The sequence below is a fragment of the Triturus cristatus genome, chromosome 12 (genome assembly GCF_964204655.1).
Source record: "Triturus cristatus chromosome 12, aTriCri1.1, whole genome shotgun sequence".
Classification (NCBI taxonomy): Eukaryota; Metazoa; Chordata; class Amphibia; order Caudata; family Salamandridae; genus Triturus; species Triturus cristatus.
Genome location: NC_140595.1, coordinates 525,252,761 through 525,268,438, shown reverse-complemented (window position 1 = coordinate 525,268,438; position 15,678 = coordinate 525,252,761). Strand labels below are relative to the sequence as shown.

The following is a 15,678-nucleotide window of genomic DNA, read 5'->3' as shown; positions in this document are numbered from 1 at the left end:
GAATTTCTACTTTGCTTTCAGTGCTCGTGTATGTCGTGCATAAATAGACCTTTAACTATAGAATGCTAATTGAAGCTGTGCCATTTATTCCAATTTCCTTATCTGTCTGTCTGTCTGTCTGTCTGTGTGTGTGTGTGTCGGTCTGTCTGTCAATCTATCCATCTATCCATCCATCCTTGCTACTCTCTCTGCCTGTTTGTCTGCCCAATTACATGTCTGTCTATCTATCTACCGGTTTGTCTGTCTGTCTTTATTTAGGCAATGCTTACTATATACCATTTCTATTGGTCTTTGTAAGCCTTAATATTCATCTATCTTTTCAATTCTCCTGAACTATTTGTAATAAAGATTTACAAAATCATTACAAAAAAGCTTTAGCTCAGGCAAGAGACTGGCAGCCAACGCCAGATTGATTGGCTCTTTAAAGTATGGTGTTAGTCAAGACCGTATTATTTTATTAAAATGATTTGCATTCTATAGTTAGTTATGGGGGTTTTCAGCCAGACTTTATCCATTAGTCTGTTGTTTTATCAGTCACATTTTTCTTCCGTCTTGTCCAGCATGCTTCATGGGGCATTGGGCCAGCTCATTTCAGCCATTGGCTCACTTTACTGTAAGTTTTGGCATGCTGCACTTTCATAAGGAGCACATCCACACACAAAGTAGTTAATAATAAATCTTTATTCGGTTATAATGAAACAGTAATAACCGGTTATCCACACACAAAGTAGTTACTTTTAAATACAGGGGCTACTATGGCAATATGTGCTTTTTGGAGACCCCAAACATATTTTTACCTTTAGCCAATGATTTTTTTAGATTGATGAGTGCCAAAAATAAAGTTTTGCAAAAACCATGAGAGAACAAAACAAAGTTGCCACACCTAAAATCCAAATCATGTACCTGTATGACCCTGCGAGTAGGTGAGCTTTTTGTGTGTAGTGCTGCTCTGCATGTTTGTGTTGTATTATTGTACCTTGCCTTTTGACTTGAGTAACCATGATGTCCTTTTATCCTGTGTAAAGTCTCGGTAAGAATTTCGCATTGTGACCTATGAAATGTGGTATACATGCTATTATTCCTTTTAATCTCCTTTTTCATGTGTAAAATTTCCTGACCCCCCTAACGAGATGGAAAAGTCCTCTGCATGGTAATGGATGAGTACCCCTGCCATGAGTGCCCAACTGTTCTATGGTCTGGATCCCTGCTGATTTTTGTTTTCATGGGTAAACACAGATCATGAATGTGCGCCATGACATAGGCCTGTGTCATGGATTGTGGTCTTGTTGGACCGACAGGGGCGCCCAAAGCACTATGCTCATAGCGGTGGAAGGCTACTGCCTTCACCAGGAGATAGGCATCCTGAGCAGTGCGGTTGCAGCATACCGCGTAGTGATCAGTAGCAGTGAACAGGTCCTTTTTATCCTGTGTAATTAGAGTGAGGCCTACAGTCTCACTCACCTTTTAAAAAAGTTCTGCTGCTGTGTGATTAACTCACCCTTGGCCTACAACAAATAGATGCAAAGTGCTGCACGGTGAAGGAGCAATGACTGTGCATTGGTTGTATGTTTGCCTGGGAAGGGTAGAGTACAGGGATAGAGCAGTGCTGTGCAGTACATGCATGGTGAGTGCACGTACTGGGTGTATATATCCCTGGGAGGGATACCTCACACAAGAGATGTAGTGCTGTGCAGTGAGTGTTGGGTATATGTGGGTTTGCAAAAAGTACAATACATGACAGGTTGTGCAGTGCTCATATGATAATGGTGTGTACTGGCAGTGTGTGTTTTTGCAACTAGCATACCATGGCACAACACAGAAAAGCTACAGTACTGAACAGTGTGCAGAGTGAATATGTGTGCTGAATGTATGTGTGTCTGTGAGAACACAATGCAAGGAAGTAACAGTACTGACTAGTGAGTGTGCAGTGTCCATGCACAAAGTGCTTCCGAATCATAGTGGAGTGCAATTTGACGTACCTCATCAACATCCGTGAAGTTGGTTGTAAATTGTTACTCACTGTGATTGGATCCCCTCACAGAGATGGTAACCTGCTGGGGTCAGCAGACAACCATGTGATTAAATAAAGTATTTTTTTTTATATGCAGCCTGTTGCTCTTGGTGGAAACCTAGTTGCATTAAAAATAAATGTAAGTTTGAGAGTTGTGATAGACCCTATGGACTCTCCTACAAAATTCTATATGCTTTTTCCCTCACAACTTGCTTGGTGGTCGCTCCATGGATTCTGCAGAGAGAGCACCCCGTCTCAAGCTTGGCCAATAAACCCTTATTTGACAATAACCAATATACTGATAACTTCTTGCTCAGCCTTGGCTTTTCCTGCCCCAGCTGAGTGAGATACCTGCATGTACCATGGACCATTACCCTTCAATGTGGACACCACATGGGGAATCTGGGCACTCTAGATGGAAAGAGGAGAACAGCTAGGCCACCTGCCCATCGATATGGACACCACTCCACCAAGGAGGCAGTCATAATCAGGTCATTCTTTGAAAGATATCTCTAGCGGGTAACATTAAAACTTGAATATTCGCTTATTATTTTGGACAATACATGTTAATTTTGCCAAAGATGAAGAGCAGCATTAAGGTTTCAATAACTAGCCCTGTGGTTTTGCTTAAGAGCAGCAGTATGGTATTATTTTATCCTAAGGAGCTTCTTATTGGTCAGCACAGGTGATAACACAAATATTATTATTTTCATATCCATTGGTGGTGATGGAGCAAGTAGAACACAATTTTGTATACCTCCTCTATTTTGCATGAAAAGACTAACTATATAACTTACTGATTATAATTTTACTAACGGTGTGGTGTGTGATATTGATTCAACCTTTTGTGGTAATTAGATATTGCATGATTTATATTGCTTACGTGATGTTTGCATTCCTGATTGGATCCTAAAGGTAAATATTATCGCTTTAAATGTTGCTATATGCTAGAAAAATACTAATACATAAAGGGATTAGTGAGGGTATAACATTAAAATCATCATTTTTTTTTGTATTAGTTATTCTTTTGTGTTTGTTTCGCTTAAATTGACATTTGGGCCTACCCTAAAATGGAGTCGAAAATTGAGTTCAGAAGTGGCCACCGTCTCGTGAGCGCGATGCCTACTGCGCAGACTCAGATGGCGTCGTGAACTTCCTAACGTCCTAAGCACCCAATGTCCTCGGTCAAGGATAGGATCTTGGTGGACTGCCAAACCTCAGTCAGTAAAAAAATGGTTTAAATGAACAATTGGATCATACAAGCTAATCTAAACATTGTAGAATAAGGACAAGACACTCGATAAGGAAGTGAACTGGCAAAATCCATGAGAACTCAATTTATTAAAAATCTGACGGTTTTGATCAACCAATCACAGACTTTCTCCGCCTAAAAATGTTTCATGTTATCCCGAAATGTATTATAAAAAGAGTAGTAAAATAGGGAGGGGCATCTCTCTTTCCCCATTTTCCTGATGGCATTTGGCGGTTACTCTGACTGCACACCCTCTTTGACCCCACAGGCGACGACAGATGCTTGCACGATTTCTGGTCCTTTGGAGATCTTTGGGACTGTAACGTGCTGAGCAAAGAACTTTCGTACTTTGAGCTTTGGCCTGCTTTATTTGGACAATTTAACGGCTAATACGGTTATGCAGAGCCAAATGAATTAGAGAAAATCCAGATAGCAAGAATAGGTAAATATTATGACCTGCGATTTGAATTAATTGATCTAGAAATTCTTAAACTTCTGATGAAACAAATGCTAATATTAATTGCAAACAAAAATTTAGATAAACAAATATTTGATTAAATATCAGTTTGTGGTTTTTCGATAAAAAGAAAATAAAGGATTCTGAGTCTTAAAATGTGTTTTAGCTGGTTCTAAGTCACCATCAACCAATCCAACTAATTGGTCCGTCGACCAAGTGGGTGGAGTGCCTTGATGTTTGGGATTAGGAATCTATAGGTGGCAAATGTTAATGTATATTCTGTAAAATACCTTTTTTTCCCTTATAGGTTATAAGGTACCCCCCACATGTCCAGTGGATTCATCATCCTCCTGTGTGCAGATACAAGTGTGTCAGTGTGAATGTTGGTGTTATGGGCCCCACCAATTAATGTGTGTGTGTGAATGAACAAGTGTGGTAACGGATCTGTGACGCAGGGAGGATCTGTGAATTTGCCCCTTTCCGCTGGATCAGTGGCTCCTCCGCTAAGGCGGAGGACTGTCGCCCCACTGCTGCGTACAGCATTAAAAGAAAGTAAAATGATAATACCGCAATGTTATTATCATTGTATTCTTCCCTGCTGCGCCAGCTTGCGGTAGGGGTGCTCTGCTGACAGATCAGGGGAGGAGTGGTGGGCACACTGAAGTGCGCATGATGCTTTGACCGGCCCTCTCGGGCCAGCCAAACATTCATGAGTACTTTAACATGCTCTCCCTGCAGGCTGCATTACAGCACGCATGGCGAACTTGCCCAGGCCGCCAGTCCCTGTCAGAGCGCCGATCCACTGCGCTCAGACCAATCACAGCACTGCATTGTAGTGTTGTGATTGGTTTAGGGGACCCAATCACAGTGCTGCATTGCAGCGTTGTGATTGGGTTTTTTGTGAGCCTAGCTGCTTCCTGTTTGGTGGAGGAGAGACAATGTTGGACATAATGGTGAGGAGGTAAGTCAATTTTTCTTTTTTTATAATTATACCTCCTTACCCCCTCACCCCCCGCTTCACCACTCCAGATCTATGCTGGCCGCCACTGTTCATATCAGAACATTATACCAAGCTTGTACAAAACAAGGTATACCACCTAACTAGAGAATACATCTACTGCACTATAGTTTCACCACTAATATCCTTACGCTAAAATAGCACAACATTCAAGCTACCTCACAGGTTTTTATGAAGCCTTTGGACATATATCCACATTCACAGTATTCAATCCTTAATACATTTAAGACTATAGCATACAATCAATTAATCAAATTAGTGTTATGTACCCCACAGAAAAGAGAGCGTCAAATACTTTTGTGCTAAAAGAAAACACATAAAAACGACGACAGCTTAGATAACAAAAGAAAATAAGCAATCTACACAGAAACAAACGTGAAAATCAAAACAATAAACAGGGTTGTCTTCTAGGACGAATGAAACAATCGTTTTCAATGGAACACGTGACCTCTAAGAACAAGTGTACTAGCAGAATCTCTTCAGAGTACATTCCTTTCAAGAGAGGATGCTCTGCGCGAGAAAACATTTTTAATACGGGGTAGGTGTATACAGGTTGAAAGGCGCATATATATATATATATATATATATATATATATATATATATATTTACAAATTAAAGAGGGCAATACGAATTGTGTCAAAGCAGATTATGGCCAGAAAACGAATTAATGATACTAAGGAAAGCCAATTGTATTTTGTGAATAATTTGGGCGGTTGATTTTAGTTATACGATAAAGTAATTATTCAAATATTTATCAGGAAAGAAAAAAAAGCAAATGACAATGTCCGGTTTGACCTCCTGTCTTCAAACAATCGCGATAGGTCTTGCGCGTACTCACAGAAGATGCAGTGCTGTCGTTGTCCGAGAGGCGCTGGTGAAGGTCAAACGACATAGTCTGAAAGAAACACACAACACAAAGACGTTTGAGACAGAAATCACTCCCCCACAACACTTTGTAAAATGATTCACCCTCTTTGACAATTTTGATAAAAATTCAAGTGGAACTCAACCAGTAGAGGTACGTCCACTGACATACTAGGATAACATTTTAGGAGAACTGACATTTTGACACCCTTCCCTCATTTCCTGGCATTTGGTCTGGAATAGTTGCTTATTCAGGCAATCTACTGCCCTCTGCTGGTAGTACTGGGAGCAGCGACGGGTCTTGTCCCAGACACGGCCCAAATCAAAAGAGTTTGACATATTAAAGGTTCAATGAGACAGCACTTGTTTGTGTCACATGGGAAACATCCCAAATAAGGGGCTGTGGTGCACATGGGGTGATCATATGACCCCATGTCACTGGGACATAGTGTTTCCAGTTCTTAGGTTACATTAAGGCGTTGATTGTGAGTTTGTCTAAGAAGTTATGTCTCGCACCTGATCAAATCCAACACCGGGGGGCTGGGTACGATAAATAATACCTATTCTGAGTTTTTAGGGAGTAACATGAGGATTTTGGTGTTTACTGATTGAGCCTTAGTAAAAAAGTGATTGACAGCAGAATCAAATGGAGTATAAGTACCAGAGTACAAACATAAAAGCATGAGACTGGAAGCGTGGGCCCAAACCTTGAGGCTGGGTCTGCCGTTTGAGTGGCACAGACATGCAGTCAGCATGGTGCAGGTGTGGTTTCTGAGCCCCAAGTCACAACTGATCATAGGGACCCGTTTGATGAGGGACTGCTAGCCAGAGGCCACAGATACCATTCTATGCCAGGCCCTCTGTGCATCACAGCTGCAGTACTGAATTCAATGGCTTCCGTGTGACACTTAGCTGCAGAAATCAGTGACGTAACAATAGCCCCCCCCCTCAGCCCCCGCAGTGTGGAGGGGGCGAGCTCCAGGGGGCCCCCTCCAGCACTGTGCACGGGCTGTGGGCCCTTGTCCCGCAAGCTCCTGACTGGATCCGGAGAGTGTGGGGGTGGGGGCCCTACGTGGACTTTGCATGGGGGGGACCCTCAAGTTTCATTATGCCACTGGCAGAAATAGGGGGGTACATGGACTTTGTAGGGGGGGACCCCCAAGTTTCATTATGCTATTGGCAGAAATAGGAGGATTTCAATTGGCTTTCAGTGCCCGCCACCCTCTGCAGTGCATTGATAACTACAGGTCTTAGCAGAACTGTACATGTCAAGGCAAAAAAGTGTACTTGCACCCTTAATTTAGGGGTGGCAATACCATTCAGTACTACTTTACTCATACATTTGACACACATGGAGTGCAGGTCTGCAATGCAGACACAGGACATGCTTGCCCCCTGCTAGCATTGAACCTCCACCTATAATACCTCCTGTCACACCTCCGAGTAAGCCTTTCCACTGGAGGTAGAAGCTTCAGCAGAAGTCCATTTTGCACAAATTCTCTCTGAAAATTAGTGCTTGTGCAAAATATGCCTCCACCTCCCCCAGATTTGCAATGGTGCAGATTGCAAAAACGTTATTTGTGAATTAGACTTAAAACAGCCCCAATCTCAGAGCCAAAATGTGTCGCTTTTGTGTGATAACGGGGTGCACGAAGTTAAAAAGTAAAAGACTTTTCCATTTCACACAGTGTTTTATTTATAATGACATGCAGGAGCGGAATGGCACCAACACACACAGTCTCTTGTGAGTCATGGCTCTTCCTTAAATCAGCAATGGTTATAAATAGGATATTATATACACACACACATGCCATGGCAGTGAAAATAAATGTGGCCCAATTATATGTTGTTTATAGCAACTGTACTAATAAACCCACATTCACACATTTATTAATAAACGAGGTGACCATGTGTTTGCAATAATTACTTTTTTTTTTTAATAACCTTCACAAGAATTTTTATTAGAGCCAAACAGGTGCTTCCTGGAAGGCAGGTTTTCTTGGAACAGGTATGGAAAAAACACCAATGCTTAATTTGAGCCGGTAGTTGGCGGTGGGGGCCACTGGCACTCATTTTTGGGGATCAGCACATATTTGTTATGCATCATACACTTTACTGTGAGCAGGGGAGGGGAAACACACAAAGCAGAAAGACGGAGGAAGAGTAAGACTGAAACCCGTCACAAAAGGGTGAGTTAAAGGTAGAGGGAGTGTCTGGTAGTGAATTAAAGATGCATAAGAGTGTGCAGCGTTGGTATTCAGCGCACCAACATTTAAATGCACTGGATGTGGGCTATGAGTAGAGATTTAGGCACCGCTGTTCATTCTTTTACAAATGAAGCTTTGGGAAAGACTTTTAGTTTTAAATTCACATCATAGAAAAATAAGATTCTTATTGGTGAGCAGAAAAAGTACAATTAGCTTTTATTTACTTTAACGTGAAAACAGATTAAACATACAAAATTAAAAAACATTAAACGGTAAAAGAATTAAAAGAAAAAAAATTGGCAGCGTAAAATATTAGCACTGACGTACACCTCGTTTTTGCCAAATGTGCACATTTGGGCATAAAAAACTGCTGTCACTCACAATGAAATATAGCCAGTTGCTGAAGTGGGCTGGCTCATTTCCTGAATACTCAGGAAAGCGGAACTAACATTTGAATGACAATTGAGTAAACCAATGGATGAAGAAGGCTGACTCAAAGCCCCTCCATGTATGTTTTCTTTATTTATCAATTTGGTTGACTACATGAGTCTGGGAAACAAAGTGCTGTCTGTAGGCCAGACCTAAAAAGAGTGTCCTCTGCAATGATGAAAGCATGTCACATGTTTAGCTTTTTACAGATTAATACATTTACAGGTAGGAATGAGATGCATTACCCTAAACATTTCCACGACATATCATGTATCTGAGGGATTCTTCGAGTGGGGGGCCTTTTCCCTGACCTCTGGCATGCTGACAATGACTGCACAATGTGCATGGCTGGCCTCATTAGCTTTTATGCTGCTGTGTTTGAGCACCATACTAAACTAAGCTCTTACGGGTAAGACCTATGACACTAGGAGATGGTTGGTACCCCTAGGCGCCTATGCTCAAGGGTATACCAGTGTAAAAGCAGACTGAAAACAGTGTTTCGTGACTCCTAACAGCCTGCCACTTCCCCCTGTACATCTATGCAACACCACTCATTTATAATTGCTTGAAAATTACACAGCTTTGGTGTAACACGTTCATCCACGACCCTTGCCCTGCACTCGGTAAAATCTTTGACAACCTCAGCCAGGCCCCATTTTCTGTCACTCACAAGTTCTTTTTTAATATAAGAGGTAAGAGATAAAATCATACAGAAGTGTGCCTTGTGTTTGTAGCTGGAAATGTGTACTCTGGACCCCCGAGGTAAGGGTGCCCCTAAAAGACATTCTGTATCTTACCAAAGGTCAGTCATAAAAGGTAAAGCAGAGCTTGCCATGTAGGACTTTGAGGCACACTTCCAAACTGAGCATTGTTTCCATTCCGTCCATAAGAGTCATTGTGGAAGTCCATGGAGGGGAGAGAAGCGTTGCTGCAGTTCTGTTCCTGATGCAACCTCCTCCATGGATGTCTCACTCCACTAGCCACGGGGGGTCGCTGCCCTTGATGCATCAGTGATTATTGGTCCTACCTCTCAATCATCTCAATCTCATCTCCCTCTGAGCCTTGCCTCAATCTCTTCCTCCCCTCAACCTCTACTTCATCCTCAACTTCACTTCAGGTTCACCTCACCTTGACCTTACCCTCACTTCAAACTCACTCTCTACTCACCACATCTCAGCCTCAACTTCAACGTCATTCACATCATAGTCCCTCATAAAGTTTAACTTCAACGTCACACTGGCCTCACTCATTACTCACCTCAGTCTCACCCTTCCTCACCTCATTTTAGCTCCACATCACCTTAAACTCACCTCCACCCTCATCGTCACTTCAAACTCACCTACAACTCTCCCTGTCCTCAATCTCCCATTAACCTCAAACTCCTCAACTTCAGTTTTACGTCACCTCCTCCACACCATAAATGTAGTATACCCCTGCCAACTCAGATTATTTGTTCTGAAATGTTATGAAGAAACCTGATTAAAGTTTTGTGTAACAAAATTAAAGGACCCATGCTATGGAACTTATGTGTTTAGACGGTAATCATCATCAACTCTTATTTGGTGACCTGTGAATTGACAAATTCACTGTTTTAGGTGAAATACCACTGTGAAATGAACATTTTATTATAGAGCAAAAGGTTTGCCCAGGCTTGACCAAGGCAATAACCATCTTCTATTGGATGACTCGCATCTTCAGCAAAACATCTAATAAATTAGCCATTACAATAGGTTATCTTTTTACTTCTTTTGATACTTACCACAAGTTACCACTTTAACCATCCACCACCCAGCTTCCTCTCCTCTTACTCATTGACTTTATGATTGCCTTTGATTATGTACAGTGCTCTGCTGCCTTTTAGCTAGGTTCACGCTATAGAAATGCCATGTGCATACACGCATAGAGGTGCCTGGAACATCATGATATAGCTACTTGGAACACAAGTAGGAGTTATGCACTTTTAAAGATTAATTAGGGCTGCCCAGAAATGAGGAAATCACTACAGTGCATCCTTCTAAGAGAATGACCATCTGAAGAGAGAATACAGTTAGTGACTTATAAGTAAGTAAAACATTGTTCATAGATAAGGTAAGAGGGTGTTTCCAATAAGGATGCTATTGAGTGAACGTCATTTGGGATTTGGCATATTTAGCCATCATTCCTCAGTCTGAGGGTTTTAACTCTGACATCCCGCATTATTCATTCTTGATCTGCCAGCCTTTTTGACTACATTATTCACTCAATGATACTGAACAGAATCAAAATATAAAAATGCATAACTCCTCAAAATAGATGTTCTTTTAGCAAGCAGGCATTTGCAACGCGTCACTTAGCTCAACACATCATGATGAACCGTGGAGTGCTGTGGAGCCCTGGCTCATACCCAGCAGTCTGTAAACTTTATGTGAAACTTGATCATGATCTTCATGTCAGATCTGAAATTGGTTTCCACAATGCAAACAACGAAAGAAATGGTGACCAACCAAAAATCAGTCTCAACAGCCGCCTCTTACACATCAAACACTGGACGGGTTGAATACAGAACAAAATATACAACAGGTCACCCAAAGTTGGCAGTCTCATGAGGATTATCAGGAAAATGTCTTGCTTGAATCAAGGACGATGGAATCACAATTATACGAGTAATCATCGGAACCAAGCATGACAATTGAGATATGCTTGGCTGCAACCTACCCGAAAACCTATAAACGAGCCACAAAGGACTCCGAACTCTGCAAGTTCTGAGAAGCAATCCCCCTGATATAAATAATGAAATGGCTCCTAATCCACAAACAATAGTTTCAGAACTGCTGTACTGATCCACGAGAGCCTACGTGACCACCCATCCAAATACCATTAGAAATAATCCAGTCGCACATCATCACATCGTCTGCCACACAACATAAACTACATGGGGGGGGGGATTCTCTGTAGTCAGACCCAGTGCATTCAACATCACTCCACCTTGCCTGAGCAGAATACAACCTGTCTAATGAGTAGAAAAAACTTTTTTTGAGCTATATATGCAGACCCGCACAATGTCAACTACCTCCTAGATCAACAACAGCTCTCTTACAACACATTCTTACCCAAATATACTCTGTCCTAGATGCATTAACCCTATATGCTAGGACACTTATCTCCAAACAGTGATAGCTCGCTGAATCCTGCTGATGTTATCCTCACCAGTATATATTTGAATACCCCAAGGTTTTGAAGCTGTACAGATAAAGCTCAAACATGCATGTTTCCAACCTGCTTCTGGGACTAACTAAGTGTCTGAGATCTAAATCCCTGCTCACCTGAAGTGCACACAGTGATTCTGATGCACTCCTGCTCAAGGAAGTAATGACTGAATCTGAAGCCCTCCCAACCAGAAGAACTCTGCCTTAATCTGAAGGCCTCCTAGTCTGGGAGGCTGTAACTATGCCACCTTTCTATCTGAGCACCCTCGCTCAATGTCTACGGAAACCCCACTCTAATATTCTCCTGAATTCTAACACCAACTCCGTTTGATGGTCTCAGTTTGCCTCCTAAATGTTATCAAATCTGAAAAGTGAAATGGACAGCAAGGGTAAAGGAATCACATCTCCAGAGCAAATGTAATAGTTATGTGCAGACTGCAGTGGGACCCTCTGAGCTGGTACTTGGCCCACCATGAGCATCTCAGCAATAAAAGAACAACCACATCTGCCACTCGAGTATTCCGGATGGAAGCCTGGAGCAGATCATAGCGTGCAGCTACTGGCTGCTTTGTCTTGACTCTAGTTTAACTTTAAGATCCCATAGTGACTTTCTCTTTGTGCCTGCCTTCTTTTGCCATCTTAAGCCAGGACTAGTCCCAGGGCCAGCTACATCAGGCAAGTTGACATGGATATTAAAGATCTGAAGTTGAAATATGCTGCTAGAGTTAAATTCAGAAATGAACAGAACAGGGGGGTTGGGGGGCAAAGGAAAATGTAAGGATTTGAACAGCCCCGACATCCTTGCCCATCTTTAAAATTATTTATAGAGTTCACGGTTACTATTAAGGCTTTTGGGTTTTATGCAAGCTTTGAAGAATTTGGATTGGGAGAGCATGTTGACTGCTGTCCACTTCCTAAGCCTAAGAGCACTCAAACTTGGGGAGTATGGGTATCACATCATAAAAAAATTAAAAGAGGAAGTGAAAGGGTACAACATTATGCGTGTGACCCCAGCCCAAGATGGCAGGGCTTCGGGCTTGAGCTCACTTATTTTGCCTCTTCTCTGTTTATCTCTTTTGCTTGCAAATTGCGTCATTCCGCTGGGAGCTACCCAAGCCCTTTCAGAATAAACAGACAGGCAATGGCAGTGCATGAGAAGATCTTGGGACCAAGGAGGGAAGCTGTGGTGCTTCAGGATTAGACGAGTACTGCAAGTAGATGTAGGGAATCCAGTGTAAAATCCTGGGTGGGACAAAGAGACCCAGGGACCTGCCTTGGATTGGCTGAGGTGTGTCATGGTTGGGTCGCTATAAGTTTGGGATAAAGGTCAAACCGTGCTCCGACTCTGAATAGAAGTGGGTGTTCATGTGACTCCATTCTCTGTCGATTATGACTTTATTTTTGTATTGGTGTTGTTCGGGTGGTTCAAATAATTCTTACTTTACTATTTGCACTTTTTGAAAGTTGCATATAACATACTGTTGAGGAGCAAGGATGAGACAACAGTGATTTACAGAACTGACTTAGTGCCGATAAAGACACCAAACACAAAGTGATGCCACTGACATATGTGCCCTTGAGCACTGTGTTGTTTAAATACATGCGTTTATGTATGTAGTACTATTTGTTTGGTGGTCAGATGCATTCAGCGAGTGATTGGAGGAGTAGGTGGGATCTGAGAGTGGAGATGGAGTGTTTCTGCGTGGTGATGCAGGGCTCTTGGAAGCGGTGTGTCTTTAGACCTTTCCTAAACTGGAGCAGGGTTCGCGGAGTGCTCCTGATGGGAACAAGGATGTGATTTGAGAATCTTGGGTCATAGATGGAGCAGGCCTGCTGCCCTGTATTTTCCTTTTTGCAGGTCTTTGTCTTCAGTCGGGTTGCAGGTGTGCCCACAGCCACCGGAAGTGGGAAGTTTGTCAGCCAAAGAGGAAGGTGTGCTGGTCGTTATGGCTTTGTAGATGATGCAGCTAGTTTTGAAGAAGATGGGCTGACAAGGGGGAGCCCATTCAATCACATTACGGTGACAATGAGGTCGTCAAATGGTTTTCGGGGTCCACCATCATCAGCCCAATGCACACTGCTGAGAAGGCCGTCTTCTCAGTGCTATCAACAAAGACCAATCAATCTGTTCTGTGTTACCGGAAATAGTCAGATCTCTCTCTCTCTCTCTCTCTCTGACGCCCCCCAACCCTCCCACCACCACCATTTTCCACCTTCATTGTCTATTTGTGTCTTTGTTATTTGTACTACCTATGCCATGAAGCAAAGCCTGCTTTTTCAAAAAAAAGAAGACATGATGATATCCTTTGATAGCTACACAATAAAGATTTATAATTCAACTTAAATGACATTAATATCATGGGGTGTGTTAGAATAAAAATAACTTTTATTTTAAATAGCGCATGATGTCACTGCCCCATTGATTTGAGGCTCTGTACATAACAGATATTGTTACTGAATTCAAACCCGAGACCCACAGGCTGTTGACAGAATCCCACATCAGATATATAAGCCCACTGAGATACCTTTCTGTCTTTAAAATGCAGATGTTAAGAGCCACAGAGAGAAGGAAGTGTTTCAAAGGAGCCAGAGGGCAAAGGAACAGCACTCTTTTTGTAACTTCACAACTTGCAAAGCCTGAAAACATTAAAGAATTGTGTTCAACTACAAGGATCCTGTTAGCCTCATCAAAGCAATCTTCAAACATGATCGCACCTTGATCTGAGAGCTCTCCAGAGTCCAAACACTAATTTCCGAGATGGCACTGCAGGCTTTCTTCCCTCAGGTACAAAGTGACAATCCATACTCCTGAAACTTAAACTCCCCAATAAATAGACCCATCAAAGAAGCCCTATCAAAGCGGATGCTCTTTCTTCTAATGAACGAAGTGTGTAATCTGGGGAGTACACCAGCTTTTTTCTTCTAGGGATGTTAGATATAAAATGTATACAGCACACTCTGAAAAACAAAAGCCGGTATCGGAAAGTCCAATGGCAATAAGTCTATGGAAATAGACCCAAATGCTGTAAAATGCCGGCAGACATATTCGAAAGGTTCAACTACAGTTACCACACGTGACTAGCTGCACTCATCTGTGTCTCTGTCTTCAGAGGTAGCTGATAAAAATCACTTTTGGCATGGCCAGTGGCGGCCGGCACAGGTAAGCGCGGTAGGCAGGGTAGAAGGGTGCTGAAGCAGACAGACTACGGAATAGGTATAATTAAATAAATAAATACCTATTCCGTCATCTGTCGACTCCCTCCCCCCCACCCCCCCCCCGTCCTGCCTCACCCTACCGCGCTTACCTGTGCCAGCCGCCGCTGGGCATGGTTTAAAATAAAAATGTGTATTTTCCCAGTGCACAGTATTTTCTAAACAATGGGCCGTTCCCTTCGTGATTTTGTAGGTAAACACACTGTAATGTATTTGACTAATCTTTAGGATACTGCAAGGAAAAGTATTAAAGGATCCCAAGCAATTATGGACCAAATCCAAGAACCTGAACAATTTGGGAAACAAAGACATTTACTGCACACGCAAAAGAATTGCTCCTGTGCAGACAATAGTGTGTGCGTGGATAGAGCAGTTGAACCTGCACAAGCTGCCTTTATCCAGAGGTGTACCAGGCAGAGGCAAGGTGCATTCTGCATTTACAAAGGGACATTCCAGGCAGTGGCCACTCACACAGCTTGTACTACCGTGGATACATTCTGACCTGTCACAGACTTCCCTTAAGGTGAGCGAGACTGCAGGCAGGTGGTAGATATTCCCCATAGTGTACATCACCTAAGTGCACTATGTAGGAAATGATCTTCATTGGACATCGTTACCTTCCTGTCCCTAAATTAAAATTACAAAAGTAATCCTGAGTGGAATTCACAGTGCAGCGCTCCTTGAATGTTATGTATACAACACAAGGACAACTCTGTTTGGCTACGAGAACCAGGGTAAATATAACAAAACAAAAACAAATCACTGAGTATGATGTAAGTTATTAATTGAGTTTTAGCACCTCTAAAGCAGATGCCGAAGAGTGGATGGCTGAGTCCCACAGGGCACTCTTTTGGCTTTATTGCCTCAAATTTGATTGCCCACAGTGCTGGAAATGGAACAAATTTACTCCGGGAACTCATTAATTCAGGGTCAAGGTGCAGCAGTGGAAAGCAGATGGAGTCACGGGGGTGGATTAATAAAAAGAGGACTCTGACAGTCAATGTATACATTTTTTTAGGTCTCGGCTAGCGGAGGCAGCGC

The 15,678-nt window shown here is 42.4% G+C and overlaps 1 protein-coding gene across 1 annotated transcript in view; it reads right to left on the bottom strand.

The window, feature by feature from the left end:
• Positions 1 to 15,678, bottom strand: part of NECAB2 (N-terminal EF-hand calcium binding protein 2) — a 1,135,462-nt gene that overhangs the window by 134,123 nt on the left and 985,661 nt on the right. Inside the window, exon 9 of the mRNA XM_085637926.1 lies at positions 5,578 to 5,634. Coding sequence (XP_085494052.1) covers positions 5,578 to 5,634 — 57 coding nt within the window. The remainder of the gene's footprint in view (positions 1 to 5,577; positions 5,635 to 15,678) is intronic.